Source organism: Centropristis striata, chromosome 23 (genome assembly GCF_030273125.1).
Source record: "Centropristis striata isolate RG_2023a ecotype Rhode Island chromosome 23, C.striata_1.0, whole genome shotgun sequence".
NCBI classification, from domain to species: domain Eukaryota; kingdom Metazoa; phylum Chordata; class Actinopteri; order Perciformes; family Serranidae; genus Centropristis; species Centropristis striata.
The window spans coordinates 15,262,660-15,282,055 of NC_081539.1; the positions used below are offsets into that span (position 1 = coordinate 15,262,660).

The following is a 19,396-nucleotide window of genomic DNA, read 5'->3' on the forward strand; positions in this document are numbered from 1 at the left end:
CTGGTACCTTGTTTGCCATGTAACAATAAAAAATATACAAAAAAAAAGGGATTCATCTGGTTAGTCACATTGGACTGCTATTATATTGAACACTACTGTACGTACGTCTATGTCACACCATCATTTTGAAATTCCATCAGATATTGACTGAAAAAACATCTTCACCAGTTTAAACATTATTGCACATTAAAAGAGTGTATATCTGAATCTGGAAACCAACAACAAGCCATATGAGTTAAAATAAAGGCATCAGGGACCAGGCTCGTTTTCTGCATTTTGTGGTTTAACAGCCTGAATTAAAGAGTTTTATTAGGAACTTTGCCACCAATCCTTTAAACATAATCCATTAGTGTTTGTTTTCTTTCAACTAAATCTAAAGTAAAGCATATATAAAGCAAAAAATATTATCTCCTTTGCACTTATTCTCCATGATGAGCTTTAGTGTATTCAGTTGTAGTGCGAGGCACAATGTTTGGTGGATCTTGGCAGAGTTTATCACTCATCTAACACCATCCTGTGAGAAATTATGGTGGCGGCAGTATCACGTTGTGAGGAGGCTTTTCAGCAGCAGGGACATGGAGACTTGTGAGAACACAAAGGGAACAATGAAGAGGCACAAGAAATATTTGCTTCAGAGTGTTCGACGATAGAGCCAAGGAACAATTCATGAAAATATGCTTTTGAATATCTACAAATTACTTGAAGGTAATCCCAGATGTTCCCTTTTGATTAAGTTAGAGATGACATTCGAAGAACAATGTGAAAAAGATCTCAGAATCTAGCGGGGCCTTGTGAAGACAGACATAACCAGAAACACCTGACGCTGCAATCGCTGCCAAGGATTGTCTTGAGAAACTAAATACTGATTTCTTTTTTCCGCTCTAAGTATATTTATAAAATGCTTTGACAGTTGTTTTATTGAATATTGTGTATGCTATCGAAATGAATTTTGATGAATTTCTTTTTATTCAGCTTGCAAAATATCAAAACATCGAGGGAGTAAAATATATCTTAAGAAACTGTAAATACAGATGACATTACCTCTGAAACCATGCTGCACCTAATTAGTGTGTGAGTGTTATACTGTTATTACGTCATGGAAAAACAATTATAACATGAACCAACAAGCCAAAGCATGATGCTTGTTTGTCACACTACAGGGCTGTTTCTTGGCGACAACTATGACTAACTAGAAGATTTTGATTGTGAGGGAAACCGGTTGACTCGAGAAGTCTTGTTGTCACAGGAGATATTTTATTCCATAAACAGAGCTCCATTTTGCCGAATCTAAAATGCTAAACCTGCTTCTCCTGCAGCCTTTCCAAACCGCAGCGAGTGTATAATGGTTTACCAACATTATCCAATCATATAGGTCCCTGAATGGTTATTTACTTCTCAAAAAAAGTTATATTAAATATTAACACACTCATGCATTAAATGAATACTCTAAATGAATGCACTAGCAGACATGCATCTCATTGTTTTGCAGTAGAGTCCATAAAGTAAAGTGATGTGCTCCTTACCCAAGCCTGGGCAGGTCATGAGGCCATTAAGTGATAAAATTAGATTAGCTTAAACTTAATGAAGTCCTCATGAAATTCCGCTGCAGAGGACTGGCCTGTTTTCTTACTGCCAAATGATTTAACTACATTCTCTGCTTACACAAATCCAGTTGCAGTCAACAGCAAGTAAATTAAAGCAAGGGTTGGACGGTTTGAACGATACACTTTTTGGCTGAGAGTTAGATGAAAAGATCGATATTACTTTCACATCTGCGCGGTGAACGTTTTGAAATACCTTTCATTTGCACTGCCTCCATTAGCACATATTCTATTATAGTGACAGCTCTCTATAGTCATTCTGGCAGCTAGAGTATCACTTCACTGTGTTTTTATTCTCATGTTACTATTCTTTATTCCTGTGTGTATCAGTGTTTTCAATGTGTCGTATAAACTACTAGATGCTTAAATTTCCCTCAGGATCAATAAAGTATCTACAATTCATTTATCTGTCTGTCTGTTTAGCTTAGCATACAAATAACTGAGTAAACAGTGGTTTCACCCCCTGTATGACATACATTTGTTGTTTATATAGATTAAACAGACAAAATATATATGTTAATTTCAGTGGTGCTGGAGTACACAGCCAGGCTTGCTGGGATAATGTTTTTATTCATAAAATATGAGTAACTGTGTTCAGTTAAAGTTTAAATCAGTTGTATTACAGTTACTGTCTTTAAAAAATGGATTACATATTAAGTACAAAGATTACGTAATGGTTTGAGTTTGGTTTGTCCTTTTCTCAGCAGCATTACAGAAAAACCTACAGGCCTGATTTCATTAAAAACTTCTACCACAGGGCTGGTGCACGAAACATATTTAAAATTAATTGTTTTTTTGATAACATTGTTATAAACAGGGCATGGTCTAGGCCAAGGTCTGCACTCTCTGGCACTCTCTGCCACATGATAATGGCAGACTGTAAGGAATATAATAACCAGACAAATGAGCTCAGCAAGACCATTGTGAAGTTTTCCAAAAGTAATGCAGGATAAAGTATTTAGAATACTTAATTTCAGCAATCTAATGGGATATTTTACAAATTGCATTTTAGTGCATGTATTCAGTAATCTGTAGTGCAATATGTTTGGCCCACCTAGTTCATGAACTTCCTGTTTGTTCCCCCATCATACTACATAAGAGTCTTTCTTCACATGCCTGAAATGAAGCACTCTGCCATGTTCCCTTGTTCTCTGGATAATACTACTCCACAGACCAGTGCATTAACCATTGTGAGTGCAAGCAGATGTGAGAGTGCTTTAGAGAAGAAAGCAGTGAAAGGATACTTGTAGTCCAGACGGTGCCACAGGCCCCGTGTTGTGTCTGGCCTCCCTGTAGCAACCTGTAGACCATGAGAGAACCACTGTTACTCATTGACACACAAAGACCCTCTGGGGTGGCTATATACGCTGCCTGATGGAAATGCTGAAAACCTGCACCCCTGGATGGTCAGCGGGGCCATATCCAATGACCTCAGCTTTTATTAGGCGGGACCTCGGGCCCTGTGCTGATATAGGAAAATCTTGTTCTCAAAGTCCCTAGAGATCCCTACTTGCTACAGTAAGAACACGCCCACAGCAGACTCTCTCTCTCCGGACAAGGTTACATTTATCCATTTCCATAAGAAAGAGCCTTGGGGCTCGGCCTCACATCTCCACTGAGAACCTCCTCCAGCAGTACCGACCAGGCTGTCTATTCTGTCTGCCCCCTCTGGCCTCATAATGCCAGGGAACTGCCCAGACCATGTCCCATTCACAGCGTGCAGATAAGAGTCAGGTCAAATAAGAAGATGAAAGAGAGGGGATGGAGAGCTGCTGGGAGGCAGTCATGGTAAGGTGGTAGGGGTGAGACTGTGGGTGGACGTGCCTGCACAACAAAAAGGCGCACTCAGATATGCCTGTGTGGCAGCGAGGATGTGCTAGAGACTGTCATTTAGCAGGAAGCAAAAACTGCATTTCCTCCTCTTGAACTGCTTCTTTGCTTTGATGTCATAGGGTGTTAAACTAAACAACAGGGCCCAGATTAAAGGGTAGAAGCATGTTATGTGTCTGTAGAAGAGGATGGCAGGATATACTGCAAAATCCTGCATATTGTTAATGCTGTACTGTACAGTGTGTGCAAAAAACTCTATGAATACCCTATACACATAGTCAAACACCGACAGACTCTGAATGTGACAGTTCAGCCTTGCAGCAATTTAGTGGTAATTAAAAATAGCTCTTAACCAAATGAAGTTCCATTGTCTTTGAATGTGATTGCTCCTTTTTTGCTTTCAGCTCCCTCCAGTAGAGAGCTGTATTGTTGGCAAGCAAAAAACGCTGCTTACAGCTCAAGATACTGTCTCCATATATAGAATCCCTTGTATATAACATTGAAACTTATTTCAAGTATCGTGACTGAGTGAAAAACAGAAGCTGTTGGGAGTCCACCTGCTAAAGTCATCTGGAACGCAAACAAAGCAGCGTTTTTTCTTTTTAATGAGGATTTTTTTGGCTATATATGAAGATATTATTCATCATTATTCATCTGTAACTTATTGAAGTCGGATTGCAGGAGGGGGAATGGAGCAAGAGGTGGGTACAACCTGGACAGGGCCGACACATAGAGACAAATAAAGACTGTGACAATGAACAGAGTGGATAAAATATGGACAGTAAGGTGTTTTTACCTCAACAGAAAGGTCCTCTGGATTTTCATCTGCATCGACCCCCACTCTGTAGAAAGTGGAAAAAAAGCAGTTAAACTCTGCCTCAATACAATAAATTGACAAAAAGACAGAGACAAATCCCAAGGGGTTTTGATTCTGCACTACATATGAAGCTATTGCTGTTTAAAAGTCAGTCTGGCACTGCATGTGACTCCGCAATGAAAGTGAAAGTCAGCGTGGAACCCGACTCAGTTTGAACATGACCTTTCAAACAGTTTCATCAAAATCAGCCTCGTCTTCCGCATCACACCAAGAAAATGTCAGCTGGGTAAATCTTTGATAAATGACAAACAGCTTTGCAATTATGCTTGATATTCCGCGTGTCTATGATTATCACCCTGTCGAGGTGCAGACCCCACTTTGCTGCAGGCGTGCTCCAGCAACAGGGCCGAGAGGAGCGGCCGGCCGGCTGGCTGCTGGCTCGCTCTGGATTGAAATAAAGTGACTCAGCACCTGCCAGTGACAGCCTAGTGAGCGGCTTCGTTGGGAAAGAAGGGCTTTATCTCGGAGCGTACATGCATTCCCTACATCTACACATGTACCGAACGCCCACACTCCAGCACAATCACACCATTTTTCAACCTGAATCTGAAATCAAAGTGTTAGATTTGTAGCTTTTTCTCACATGATGATAATTTATGATATTTTCCTTCCGTGCCACACAAAAATGATCACTTGCTGTTACTCTAACCAAAAAAGACCTCCATTTAGTACACTGAAAGTAAAAAAAAATCCCACAGAGTTTAAAGGGATGCTGAGCTGGAGATGGCTGTCGATGCTAGTTCCTACAGGTCAGCAGTTAACTCTAATAGCCTAGCATTACTGCAGCAAGGCTCAGGACATCTTGAGATAGCCTACCACCATCAATGTGTGTGTGTGTGTGTGTGTGTGTGTGTGTGTGTGTGTGTGTGTGTGTGCAGGTTGAATGTGCTGACGCCAAATCCTTCCACTGAAAGGGTCCTGCAATAACACAACAAACAGGAGATTCTCATCAGAGCATTAGAGCGCTGCAACTTCTTTATAGGTTGTTTTTCTGTCTTGGCTGTCTTCCCTCTGCAATCCATCTCTCCGGTGTTTGTCTTTCCTGTGTTTATTTTTTTAATTCCTCCCTCTCTGATCATTGCTCTTCTTGTTATTTGTTCTCACACTTCAGTTTAGTCTGCGTTTTTGTCTACAGTATGAATGGAGGTTATTTTGCACCGTGCTTCCGACAGCTCCTGTGCTATAAAACTTCAGAAAAGTTCCCCGGATATTAGTGTACTTAGTAATTAATTAGATTTTGATCCTGGCTTTGGTTTATCCCATCAAAACATCCATCACTGAGCCATTTCTTTTAAGTTTGTTTTCCTTTTTCACCATCTGTCCTTGTCCCTTCCTCTATTTACTCCACCCAGCTTCTATCTCTTCATCTGTTTTTTTCCTTTAACTTCCTCTCTATACCTATCTTTATCTTCGCCACATCCATCTTAGTCTCTTTCCTTTTTCCTTTTACACCAATGATTGTTTCTGTTTTTTCACAAAAATATTTTCTGTCAAACGTCTCATTGTCCTCCACTTTCATCCAACTCTCTCTCTTCTCAATATCCATTTCACTCCCTCAGATCACTCTTCCTGTCTTTATCACCTCCTACTTCTTCTTAATTCTGTTTTTTTTATCTCCACCTACCACCATCTTCCTGTTATTCTCTTTATTTGCTTCCCACCACATGCAACTATTCTTTTTGTTACAACAGCAGGAAGAGGTTTTAAATTTGTGGTGAAATTTCCCAGGGATGAAGGTAAAGAAAGTGCATGATGAGATCTGTCTTTCCAGGTCTAGCAAGTTGTTGTTTGGGTGCAAAGTGTTATGGGAAAACCTCATAGATGGGACAGGCTGTGACAGGCTCAAACGGCCTCCACTGCGCATGACGCATCGCCTTCAGCTGGTGGGATACATTCCATGGCGACAGGCTCTGTCACCTAGCTAAGCTGATAGAAAAAGGAAAGGGCAGATAAGGTGTGAAGGAACGAGCGAGCGAGCAAAGGAACACAAGCTGAGAGTAAAGCAAAAAAAAGAATAAGCGGAGGAGAGCAAAAATAAGAGAATATTTTTCCCGTTTCCTGAGCATGATGGCGAGTGAGATAGTCTGCAGTGACATGAGAGTGACAGAATGAGTTGGTACTGCTGGTGATCATGTGTGAGCAGGAGAGATTGCGAGCTTGTGAGTGAAAGATTGACTGGGAGACAGGACAAGACAGTCAGAGAGAGAAAGAGAAAAAGACATAAAAGAGAATAGAAAAGAGTGTCGGTCTCTCTCAATACAGATCCAAGAGAGCAACAAAGAGATAACAAGACAGCAGAGTGTTTGGAATAGGACAACAGTCTGTTTTGTGTCTTGGGGAGAATATTTTGCTGTCAGCCAGGCTGCTCTCACATTATCATGTTTTTAGACCTCTGTGACCTCTGTGCTCTGTGCAGTGTTGGGAGGGTGAGGCTACTTTTAAAACGTTTACCGCTACAGATTACTGAAGTGTTGAGCTGTCCCCTCTTGATCGATTAGTACTCTTAATTGGTCATTTGGGTCTTTGTCAATTAAGATTTTGCTTGTTGATTTGTCATTTTTTATTTATTTTTCATGCTCAGTGACAGAAACCATTTCAAATATTGGTAAAGACAAGATTTTTTTGCACATTTCTTTGCAGAGAAACTCAGATTACAGATCTGTTTAATAAATCAACTAATTGATTTGTTGACAAAATTGTATGAGTGTTTGTCAGCTAAGAATTTCTGGAGTAAAGGACAGACCTACTAATCTGAAGCATATTCCATAACTCAAATCAAGTAACGTATTCTATGTAATTCGGATTACTTTTTTAAAATTTTGTCCGGGCCTTTTATCTCCATGTCAAACTCACCCATGGCTGTGCGTGCACAAATTGTTTCACTTTTTTTTTAAAACTGTGCCTCATATGGATTTTAAAGGGAAAAAAACAAACGATAAGGGCACTCGATGGTGCAGACCTCCACCAAGGCCATGCCCTATCTCGCAATGCTAACAAAAACAATAATTTTTGTATCCTTCATGCAAATTGAAAGTGATTTGGATCCATTCCAAAATGTAATGAGTTCTTCCTTGGTCCATGCTACATGCTTCCTCCAAGTATAATGAAAATCAGGCAAATAGTTTTTCCATAATCCTGCTGACAAACAGACAAACACACCGAAAAACATTACATCCTTAAAGGAGGTAATAAATCAATCTGCTTTTAAAGACAGTAACTGTTGTCAGAATACTACCAATCAAAATGTAACTTTAATTGAATACTCATATTTTGTATTTGAAATACATTATCCTGCTGAATTCCATTACTCCCCAACCGTGGCCCTGTTAGCCTTATCTTCAGCCCGCTGACACCTGATAAAAAAAAATCAAGTCCAAACTAATCTCACCACTCTGTGACCGTGAGTTCACAGAAATAAGTCTGCTAGTGAGTGAAAGTGGACAGCCACAGGCACACACTGGGAGAGGAGAGGAAGCGGAACGGAGGAGGAAAGTCTGTGGACTTTGCATAAATTTATATCTACTGCGGGAAATATGGTCCTAGACAACAGCTGAGTCACAGATACTTCTGTAACGAGCCTCCACAGGAGTTCTTGCTCCTCCCGTGGTTCTCCCCAAATGAGGAGGACTTTCCCCATTCTGCAGGGAAATCACACTCCTGCAATAAAACCCTGTCGTAACTCAGTCTTCAGCAATCTGGCAAGATTGAGTTGTAGCTATAGTAATATGCAGCCTCCAAAAACTGAACTCTATGCTTTCTTCTCTGTTAGCGGGTTCTTCAAGTGCTGATATAATCTCTACTGTGCTGCTGAGCTCCACTGTGACTAAAATATCTCTGGACACGTTCCAGGATGACTTAGCGCTCTGCACAGGGCCTTCACTGACAACTCATCCAATTTGGGGAATGTTGCTAATAATATAAACACTATGTACGGTTTCTCTGTTTGGGCTTTTTTAAAACTGTAAGAGAAAGTAGCTGATTTTTTACTACATCTCACCCAATGCATTTATATGTACAAAAAACCCCAGATGGATGCAGAAAGCACCCACGCTCACCCATAAACACCTCCTTACAAGCTAATATTTCCACTATGCCTCTAAGAAAAAAAGGAAAAGAGCAAAAATACTTGGCCTTGAGCAGTGATGCAGTGTGTGTGTGTGTGTGTGTGTGTGTGTATGTGCGTACATAAATGTGTCTCTGTTGTGTTGTTATCAGAAACAGTAGTAGGCTGATAAAGCTGTGCTTGCTGTGCTGCAGGCGCACTGTACGCGAAGCCTCAAGAGAAGACATCACAACATCACAGAAACGTCAACTACTCTGCACATACTGCTCATTTATAATGTATGTTCTTACCTTTGAGGCAGTCTACAGGTAGCAGTAGTTCACTGTGTTTACATGCAGGCAAAACATTTCCTCCCAACTGTTTCCTTGGGAGGAGAAAATCTCCTCTGGATGTGATTAGCAGCATTAGTTAATAAACATTCAGATGGGTTCAAGTGCTCAAGTAGAATATACTCAACAGGCCGGGTAAATCAAGTTACAACAGCCCTCCCCTCTGCTGTGCTCACTGCGCTGCTATTTCCTCTACTCTGCGAAAGCGAGAGAGGATGAGAGAGAGAAAAAGGCGGGTGAGCACAGAGAGATAGAGAAGTGAAACAAAGAGAATCAGTCTCACAGGGACTGTGTTTGCTCTATACTGTGAGTTTGGACAAGAGGAAAGCTGTAAGTCATCTTCCAGTTTCCTGTTTGCAAATCCCATTTGGTTGTTCTTCTCACTAGGGATTCACTCGGATTACACATTCTCCTCCAAACAGAGGTCTGGACTTGGAACCAGAAACACCATGAACAACACACATGTATATACACAAATATGCACATAGTCTAACCTTTTACAGTCTATGGGTGTAACCTGTATGACTGGCTACACTGTTTTCAAAACAACACATATTTCAACTGTCACCTCATAAAAGTGCATTGCAAGCTCATCAATATGTATACATGCATCTGCAGATGGCAATGCAAGCAACATATTTGATCGACTCAGAGAGAGAACATGATAGTGACTATAAAAAATGTGTGAGAATGTTTTTCTCAAGTAGCTCTAACAGTCGTGGAATAAAAGATGAAGCAAAAAAAGAACACAATGCAGACATCAATGTCTGCAGTGACTCAGACACTGACTGTAAGATCTCATTGTATTGACTGAAGTGATAAGAGTGAGTGATAAAGAAAAAACAGCAGTGGAAGGACTTTAAAAAGAGCTAGTGCTGTGCAATAACTTAAAGACATGGCTGTCCTCCAAACAGTTGAGATAGTTGATGTTAAAGGTAAAATCTGTAATGTTTAATGTAATTAAACAGACTTATTGATGAATATAAGCATTTTGTTTATTTGTATATATTAATTAAGCATTATATGCTTGATTTACCGCTTTGTTTCCAAATGTTGTTGATTTAATAAACTTATAAAAGTATGAAAAAACATTTATAACTGTCGCCGAAGTTAATACTGAATTTGTGCAGTGACAAACCACAAACATTTCGCCTATACTGCTCATCCACATCAGCATAACAACAAACTTCATAAGTTGCGCTGTAGATGTCGTGAGAAAATGTCACTCTCTCGCTCTCACACACACCCACAATGTCAGCTGTGCTGTGTGTAAACTCTGAACTTCCACAACATATGCAACTCATCCCCCACAGACACTCTCAAGTCTTTTAATAGTTCACTGATAATACATTTAACTCCAGACAAATATCCCAGAATCTTTTCTTCTGCATTTAAATCACACTCTTCAAATTATATAAAGGGAAGAGGATACACTTTGTAATATACAATATTGCTGCCATCCTATATTTATACAAGATATAAATTTTAGCTTTAGACAAGACATAACTGCATATGAGTTGTCATGCATGAGGTGCACTGAGCCGTACATCTCTCAGTGTTATGACTCTGCAGTGGATGAGGAGATAAAACAAAGAACAATACAACGTAAGCTTCCATTCCTATTACTGCAGTGTTACAAAAGAACAATCCATGTATGGCCAAGTGTCTAACTGTGGTATTTGGGTCAATCTGCTGAAACCTAGAGTGAGAGTCTCAGTCTCTCTGCAGCTTTAACCTAAATTTCACATCACTTGAGCTGGTATAAAAATAAAACTGGCAGAGTAGTGTGTGTGTGTGTGTGTGTGTGTGTATGCTCTCATATCAAGCATCCCTCTGCATGTTGCAACAGGCTGTGCATTTACCTAAGAATTCATTGTCTAAGAGATGATGTGGTTGATATCTCATCTAACCCGACAAAACTTTTTTTTAAAACTGTTTTGCCATATTGCACACTGATGAATGATCACCCACTCAACAGATGTCCAAATACCATGTTATCATTTCTGTTGTTTAATCGGAGCCACAGGATAATAACGGCCAGAAATAACTCTGCATATTATGTAACGCCAACTTGGAAGTTGCATCTCGTCTTGATTTGAGGCCAACCACACACAAACCAAGTAAAAGTCATCACAGTGGCATTTTCATTGTTTTGAACATACTTGTATAATAATACAACTTGTAATTTTAATTTATTAAATTTTTACAGTTACAAAAATAAATAATGCAACAGTTTGTAAGCACTCAATTAAAAGTAAATACACTAAATTTCAAATATGTGAGTAAAAGTAAAAGCAAAAGTTTTGTTTTAGACGCTCTCTACAAAAAGGGGCAGATTCGCCTCTTTTTCTTAAGGAAGGTCAGATCTTTTGACATCTGTAGTAAGATGCTGCAGATGTTTTATCAGTCTGTGGTGGTAGTGTGTTGTTTTATGCTGCAGTCTGCTGGGGAGGCAGCATCAGACACAGAGATGAAGGCGGTTGGACAGACTGGTCTAAAGAGCTGGTTCTGTGGTTGGAGCCAGGTTGGACAAACTGGAGGAGGTGGTGGAGAGATGACCTGTCAACATGTTCCAGGCCATCCTGAAATACCCGGATCATCCACTACACAACACTTTTATGGACCAAAAAAACAGCAGTGGATGGCTCCTCTCTCTCCGTTGAAGGACGGAGAGAGATACAAAACATCTTTTGCTCCTACAGCCATCAGGTTGTCTCATTCTTCCAGAGATTCTACCAGACTAACTGAATTTCCCCTAAAGGATAAATAAAGTAATTTTGATTTGATTAATTTGTCATGACTAATGCTAATTGACTGATAAAAAACAGCAAAAACCAGGGTGGGACAGAAATATATTTTGTTTCTGAAAAGCTGGTCTTTCAGTAAACATGTGATTAATTATTTATGTGGCAATCTGTGCACAGTATCTTCAAGGAAAAGTTGGGCATTTTGGGATACACAGTTTAGTTGCTTTTTTGCTGAGAGTTGGATACTAAGATCAATACAAATCTTATGGCTGTATGTTAGGGTGACCATATTTTGATTTCCAAAAAAGAGGACAATCGGCACGGCCTCGAGACACAAATTCAGACAGGCTTCACGGAGGTTGATGAACATGCTTTATTATGCTTCAATGGTGCAAAATCAACTTCTGTAATAAAATAAAATGAAATCTGTAAAAACTTGTAACAAAATAATAGCTCTCGTAGACTCTTTTCAAATAAATAAATAAATAATATGAAATAATGTTCTAAATATGAACTCTTCTGTTAGAAAATCTAGCTTCAACAATATATCTCTTAATAACTGCAATAAGATAAATAATAGAAGATCACAAAGATCACAAAGAGCTTTGAGATCTCCAGCACCTTTATTAGACACTGAGACATATGTGCCAGCTTTGCACACGGTGCACTCCGCCTCCCACCTTTCCCGACCGGGACGATACGTCGGAAATTTTTTTTGCAGTTCATCTGTGAAGCTGCACTTACGCTTCGGCATTTCCCGTGCAATGCTGCTCCCCTGTTCGATCTGCCCTCTGTCTGCTCAGCTCTCTCTCTCTCTCTCTCTCTCTGTGTGTGTGCGGTGCTGACCCGCCCACAAGACAGCCTCTTGGTAATTACGTCTTGCAAAATTGTGTGCAAAGCGCCGGTCAATTTACGTGCACGTGTACTGGTCCTATGAAAAACAGTGAACACCGGACATTTTCGTGAATTTATAAAACCCGGCCGGACGCCCCGGACAGGACGTAAAAAGTGGACATGTCCGGGCAAAAGAGGACGCTTGGTCACCCTACTGTATGTTAAATATGAAGCTAGCAGCAAACTATTAGCTGGCTAGCTTAGCTTATCATAAACAATTTCCTGGAAACTGTGGGTTACACTAAATTTCTTAAATAAAGGAAGAACACATTTTTGAGTGGAGAGGAACTGTAAGGACAAACAAATGAGATATAGCATGTTAATTTGTAGAGGTTGCAAGTTACTGTTCAATATACTAACTGCTTACCCCTCTAAGTCAAAGCTAAACTACTGGCTTCAACTACATGTTGACCACACATATTTGGACTCTGAATATAAAGCTCAAGCTAGCAGCTAGCTGAGCTTTGCATAAAATTTTAAAACCGGTAGCAATGGTTCATCTGAGGGTAGCAAAATCCACCAACCAGCACCATAAGAACATAAAAACCAAAGTATAAGAAGAGCCATGCTAGTTGTTTTTCTCTGGTTCTACTCTTCATGTGAAGCTAACTGGCAGATATCATTCCTCTTTCAACAATAAAAAGCCAGATCGAGATGATCTCTGATGACACAACCTCACTATTAAACTGCAGCCGGCTATTATATTTCAGTTTTTTGCATTAAAAAATGTTACCTCAATACTTGGTATACTGTATTTGAAATTAACTAGTATTAACTTTATTAGGATCCTGCTGTGCTACATAGGCTACGTGAGGTTAACTGTGAAAAACAACAGGAACAACGACAACACTGTAACATATCTATGTCTTGGTTGAGCTCCTGTTACATTCTCTCACTGTCTCAACTGCTGTGAAGAAAGACATCCCTCCACCATGGAAGCTGACACACATGGGTGTTTCGAACCATGTCAGGTTAGCAGGAGGGGTGTATTTTAGTAATTCAACCAGCTGGATCCCTGTGGATGGCCAAGGACAGTTGGGATCAGAGAAGGCTGTGGAAGCCAAAGATATTTTGATCACACGGAATTCATTTCCCTTCACCTGGATGCCTCAGCATGACACTGGGAAACAGCCTAAATTTAGCCTGGTGTAGTTAGCAGGATATGGAGCATGGCAAGAACTGGCTGGATAACAGTCAATGCCCAAGAGGATGAAATTTAACATGCAGATAACGCATTAACCCAGTATATTTTCTATATTATGCATTACATTTAGCATTGGTTGTTTTTTTAAGTTGGAAATGTGAGTTGTGTTACAGTTTTATCAGCATTACCAATTGCATTTATTTGGTTTATTTTGCACTGGTTTTAGAACAAGCTATTAATTCAAGATGAAAGAATATGAAATGTATATCCTCCAGAGACATAAATGCTACTTTGTTTCCTTATTACTCACAAGAATGGGATGTGAGTTATTACTTTTGAAGAAAAGAGCTACAACCATCAGCCAACCCGATTTTTTGTTGTTGTTGTGGTTCAGATTTACAGCCCTTAAGGAATAATAACATTACTTTTGACAAATACATTACAAGGCAGATATATTACTAGCTCACAAGCTCTGCCTTGGTAGACATTCACTATTGGCTTGTAAAGAAAGCCATGCAATGCAAATTTATAATAACTATTAAAAGTATTTCTATATGCATTGCAACAAGGAAACAATGCTACAGGATTCAAAATATGTGCATTTACTTGCTTAAATGTGTAAAGTTTGCCATCTATTAACTATTAATGACTGTGTTAAAGTGTAAGTCGTGCACAAATATAGACAGCTTTGCCAAAGTCTCTCACAGCCCCAATCAGGTCCTTGTTGATTTGCTCGAAAAACCTCAAGCTGTTTAATGATTGTTAATGACGAGCAAAGTGTTCGACTGAAAATACAATAATAGCTTGTTACATTACTGCTCACTGGTGTGTGAATGTGCATGGTGGACTGGGAAATCCTAATGGAAAGGGTTGTGGTCAGTGAAAACTAATTTCAAAAACAAGACTGTTGATGAAGCTTTCAATAACTGGGCTAGTGTGATGGCACTTGCCTGCAGGTCTGTTTTATATTGTTCATAACTGTGGACTGGAACAAATCTCTCTCTTTATATAGTTTTATTTCTCCTACCTTCTTCATTTTTCTCACTCTTGCCAAAACTGCTTTAACGATATGAGATCAGCTTTTGATAACGCTGGTGTAGCTCTTTCATGGCTGGCTCTGAGGCTCGTCTTGAAGCTGTGTTTGGTTGTCACTTTTGGACAGTGCCATCTCTTTATTGTAAAGAATCAAGTGCGGTGTCTGATACTAGCCGCTAAATATATCAGGAGAATCTCAGAAAAAGGACTTAGTGCTTGAAAAGACAGTTGTAACAACAGTAGCTTGTTATATATATGGCACTGGGCTAATGTCTTATTGCTTACTGCTGCAGATATGACTGGAGGGATTTCATTTTCTTTTTACAGGAAAGTGTCCTGCTATTGTATTTTTTTGTCAGTTCTGGCTTTAAAAAGGCAAGTGAACTAAACCTGCAATGGATGGAGACTTTAAAAAAGGACACTGTGAGCTTTTCAAGTTGAACTGACACAGGTAAGGTGGAAAGAGATGACAGAGTGGTGAGAGAAGATAAGGAAATGTATTTCTGTATGACTGCTGCCATAGCAGCCGCCTGGTCAAGATGACTATTAGTCAAATCTGCCTGACAAATCAGATGAAGTGTCAAATCACTGTCTCATGTCTCAAGCTGGTACACTGTCATGTCTGTGGATCGACACACTGCATGTGTTGCATCTGCTTAGGTGTAGTTGATTTTGTGGCTTGGACATGGTATCACTACCTGACTCTCCTCCACCAGCTCACTCATCTGCTGCTTCTTCACCTTTCCCCTCTGATACAAACAGATTCTTCACAACGCTGCTGCTGTGGGGGATATTGTTCTCTATATGTAGGTGCTGATGAAATTTTGAGGGCGAGTGGTGAATTATTTAAGAGGGAGGATTATGAAAGCAGCTTCTTGGCGCGTTGCTCGGGGGTATGAATCGATATGAGCCCTCCCCACCACCATCACCACCGCAACCACCACCACCACCACCTCCCATTTTTTTCTCCCTGAAACTACAGACCCTCTGAGCAGAAGTCCAGACACATGGCCACGGGACACGGCAGACTGGGCAGCCAGATGCACTGTGCCAGTGCGTGTAAGAGGCTTGATGAAATACAGTACATGAGAAAGCCAGTTAGAAAGAGGCCGGGATTGTGTATCTATGTGTGTATATGCTTGCATGACAGCCAGAAGGGCCTAATTCAGACTGACCACATCCACAGGAACAGATGGCCATCTCAAGGCCTGCCAAGTCTATTCTTCTTTTCTTTTCCTCTGGTTCTGCCTGGAGGCGTGGGGTCCACAGTCCAAGTCGGAAGGGTTAGAAAACAGACAGAAGGCCATACACACAGATGTAGAGTCTGCATACGCAGAAGCCTACATTTCTGTCAGTGAAGGGTGACCCTAAGCTACGCACCAGTTACATAACAGTTTCTCACAGTTGCCTTCGATGAAGATTTGATTTCATGGACTTGATTTGTGCCATGCCAATGCTCGGAGGCTTTCAAGACTGAATAAATGACCATCTCCCAGCACTCACTCTCTCGTTTCACTTGATTGTCTCATAGCGAGTTAGTCTACATCCATTTTTCTCTCTGTACCCCCCTCCTGCCTCTCCTCTCACTCTATGTGTGCCCATTCTGCTGAACCATTAAATCTGCCTCTCTTTTCTCATCTGTGTATTGGGAGTCTGTGTTTGGCCGACGCTGTTGTTCTCTCTCTGGCCAATGATTTCCTGCCTCAAGAACAAGCAGTTGGGACCAAACAAGAACCACCTCCGGGAGCTTAGATTTCACAGCACCAATCAAAGGCAAAATGGACGGGTTTCAACCTTGTGGTGGACTTAACATTCATGGCAGAGCGGATCATCATTCACAAGACGGACAGAAGTCATAAATGACTCACAGGGATGACACAGTGCCACCTTGGTGGGTACTCAGGTTGCATTAACAACGACAGGGACTGGAGGAAGTCAGCAAACAATATAAACAATAGATTAGTGTCTTAAGAGACAAATGCATCCTCTCAAGCTGTTGACCTTACAGGCCACAGAGTCAGTCTTATTACTCGATGCTAGGACAGAGTCAAACAGGGCCAGGAATGCCGACCCTAACACAATCAGACAGGTTGTAAACAAGCTAAACATTGATGCATATAGAGCTCTATTACATTTTGCAAATTTGTCTTTTAATTTTTAGCCAGGCTAGCAGCGTCAGATCACCTTCATTCATTCAGTTTGTGTTTGGAGCTAATTAGCCAATCTTAGCATGCTAACAAGCTAAGATGGTGAACAGTAAATTCTAAACATCATCATGTTAGCATCCTGATGTTAGCGTTCAGCTAAAAACACTGCTGTGACTATACACACTAACACTGCTAGCATGGCTGGCGACTAGCGTTCATACTATTCTGGCCTTTTTAAACCCATGAATAGGAGACTTTTTGAAAACACAGCTAAGCCTTGAAAACCCTTGGACACCTTAAGAAACGATTATTTGTACATGGATAACAGATTGCAGTTGTTGCTAACCTTTTTGTCTTTGCTAGCAGCTGTTGTGAAGTAAAATTCAGCATTTTATAGTGCCACTACTGCCAACTTACGCAGGAGGTAGGCTATTATTTAAGCAATTTCCATGTCGAGTGTTATCAGATGTATTATTGTGGATATAGTCTTAGTCATATTAACTTTCCCCAAATTGCAATTACTTTTTTTACAGAATAGGCAGCCTCAGAGTCTGCAACCTGTCTGACCTTTCATGCCTCTTTGCCAAGACTCTTCTGTGCTACATTTCAAGGTCTCAGCAGCTAATGCGGTGAGTGAATTGTTTTCATAACTGGTTCAAATGAAGTCACAGAAGTATAAAAATTAACTTGATTGAATTAATTTTTTTTCTTCTTTTCAGGCTGTTTCTCTCTCCAATTTACTGTCTTCATCTTTCTTCCTAGTGTTCTTTCTGTAATTTGTCAAGAGGCAGAGGGCTGAAATTATAGAGGGCTAAAAATAATGGCTCTATAAATAAGAGGTGCCCATTGAGAGTGATTGAGAGGCGAGGTCGCTAGGCAGCTGGGGATGCTGGGTAAGTTGGATTCATTAGCGCTCTCCCGCTTCCAAAGAGTAGCCCCCACAATTCTCCCACACAAACTCACGGCACGGCTTCCTCGTAAACATCACAAACACACATGCACACTAATGCAGCGTTGAGTGTTGAGTGTCTCGAACACACTTTCTATCTCTACCTCCGCAGCTCTCTGCAGTGTTGCAAATTTAGCCCCATCAGTACCATCCATCAACCCTCATTACCACTTTCCCGTTCCCTCGGAGGACTCCATGCAGACCACATTCTTAAAGCATTGTTCATCCAGCAGCGGAGTGGAAAAATGTGTGTGCATGTGTGTGTTTGCATCTATGTATGTGTGAGAGAGGCACCCTGTGTCTGTTTTATTATTCATACTCATGTGTGGATCCTCTTTCAGCCCACAGACACCTGCCAGAGATACGCACAGCACATACTGATGTTCTCACTATATTTTCTCTGCCACCTCTCTCCCTCTCTGGTGCTTAACTGAGACTTTTGTTTAACAATGAACTAAAAAAAAGTTTTTCAATATCTGCGTGTATTCCATTTGCATCTGATGTTCATGCAAAATCTCCTTGTTTTGCATTTAGAGTAATTATCTGCCCTTATAAACCCACACAAGTAGACACACACATACACACACATAGCACTTTTATTGTCCTGATGCTCTTTTTAATGGCCCTCCTCCTCCCTCTCCATATTGACGTCACATCCATTAGGCCGTGCCTCTGGGCCTTTTTAGTGGAGGCTAGAGTACAGGACTCCAATGTACGAGACCCCCGTCCAGAGTCAATCTCCACCTGATAAACTCGCCGTATTGGCTGATCTGACAGACGCGGTTACCACAGCAATCTGTTCAGTCTCTCCACACACCGCCACGACTATCAATCCACAGTGAGAGAAAACCCATTGAACTGTGTGTCAGAGGGGAGAGCAGTGTGCTAACAGTAGTGCATGCACTCTGTGAGTGCTCACCTGTTTACTGTCTGCACACACACGCATACACACACACACACACACACACACACAGCTCAACTATCAACACACATAGGAGTGTTGATAGTTGAGCTGAGGGACGACTATCTGTATCTGGTGCCACAGAGAGTAACCCTGGCAGGCTAATGTGAAGAGATAACGTTTCATGTCTGATCAGCGTCAGAATCATAATTCACTGGCCTCTTCCAGCCTCTGACTCTCTCATTATGTTCCCAACGGCATCATCTCCAATTAGGGTTCCCACTTATGCCAAGAACAAGCCTGTTTCCAGACCCTGAATATAGCACTTAAGTCTCAGCAGCACCCTACCACCTTACAAGCTGCACTGACTGACTCTTTCCCCCTTCATGAATATAGAATGAGTGTAAAGTACATAGGCAACTTCAGTCTTAGCAAAACAGAGTCACTCGAGTGTCGACAATGCTCTGCTGCCTTGCAAAGACAGAAATGGCAAATGCTCAGGGTCATGTCGATTTGGAGCTGAGAGCCACTGCTAGATGAGGACAGGCTGAATTTTGATGGAAGAGACTGAGAAAAAGAACCGTCTGAAATGTTAAAATGAAGCTTGGTTCTTCAACACTCAGGAGACATAATCAATGGTCGGTGCGGCTGGCTGAACTTGCAGGGCTCTGCTGTGACTTAGTGCTGCACATCTAAACCCTGTCGCCCAACTGGAGCTGAGCTCAATGTAATGAGAAATGAGACTTAACTTTCAGTACAGCGAGGGAGGGAAAATCACCCCCAAGGAGGAACAGGGGGAGAAGAAAATTGAGGAAGGAGAGAGAGAAAAGAGAACTGCAGGTTGTTTTGATAAATAACAGCGACAAAGTGTTCTGGGAA

The 19,396-nt window shown here is 40.9% G+C and overlaps 1 protein-coding gene across 1 annotated transcript in view; it reads right to left on the reverse strand.

The window, feature by feature from the left end:
• LOC131962431 (sodium/hydrogen exchanger 9-like) overlaps nt 1-19,396 on the reverse strand; it is a 73,320-nt gene that overhangs the window by 6,301 nt on the left and 47,623 nt on the right. The window contains 2 exon segments of the mRNA XM_059327432.1: nt 2,846-2,901; nt 4,228-4,273. Coding sequence (XP_059183415.1) covers nt 2,846-2,901; nt 4,228-4,273 — 102 coding nt within the window.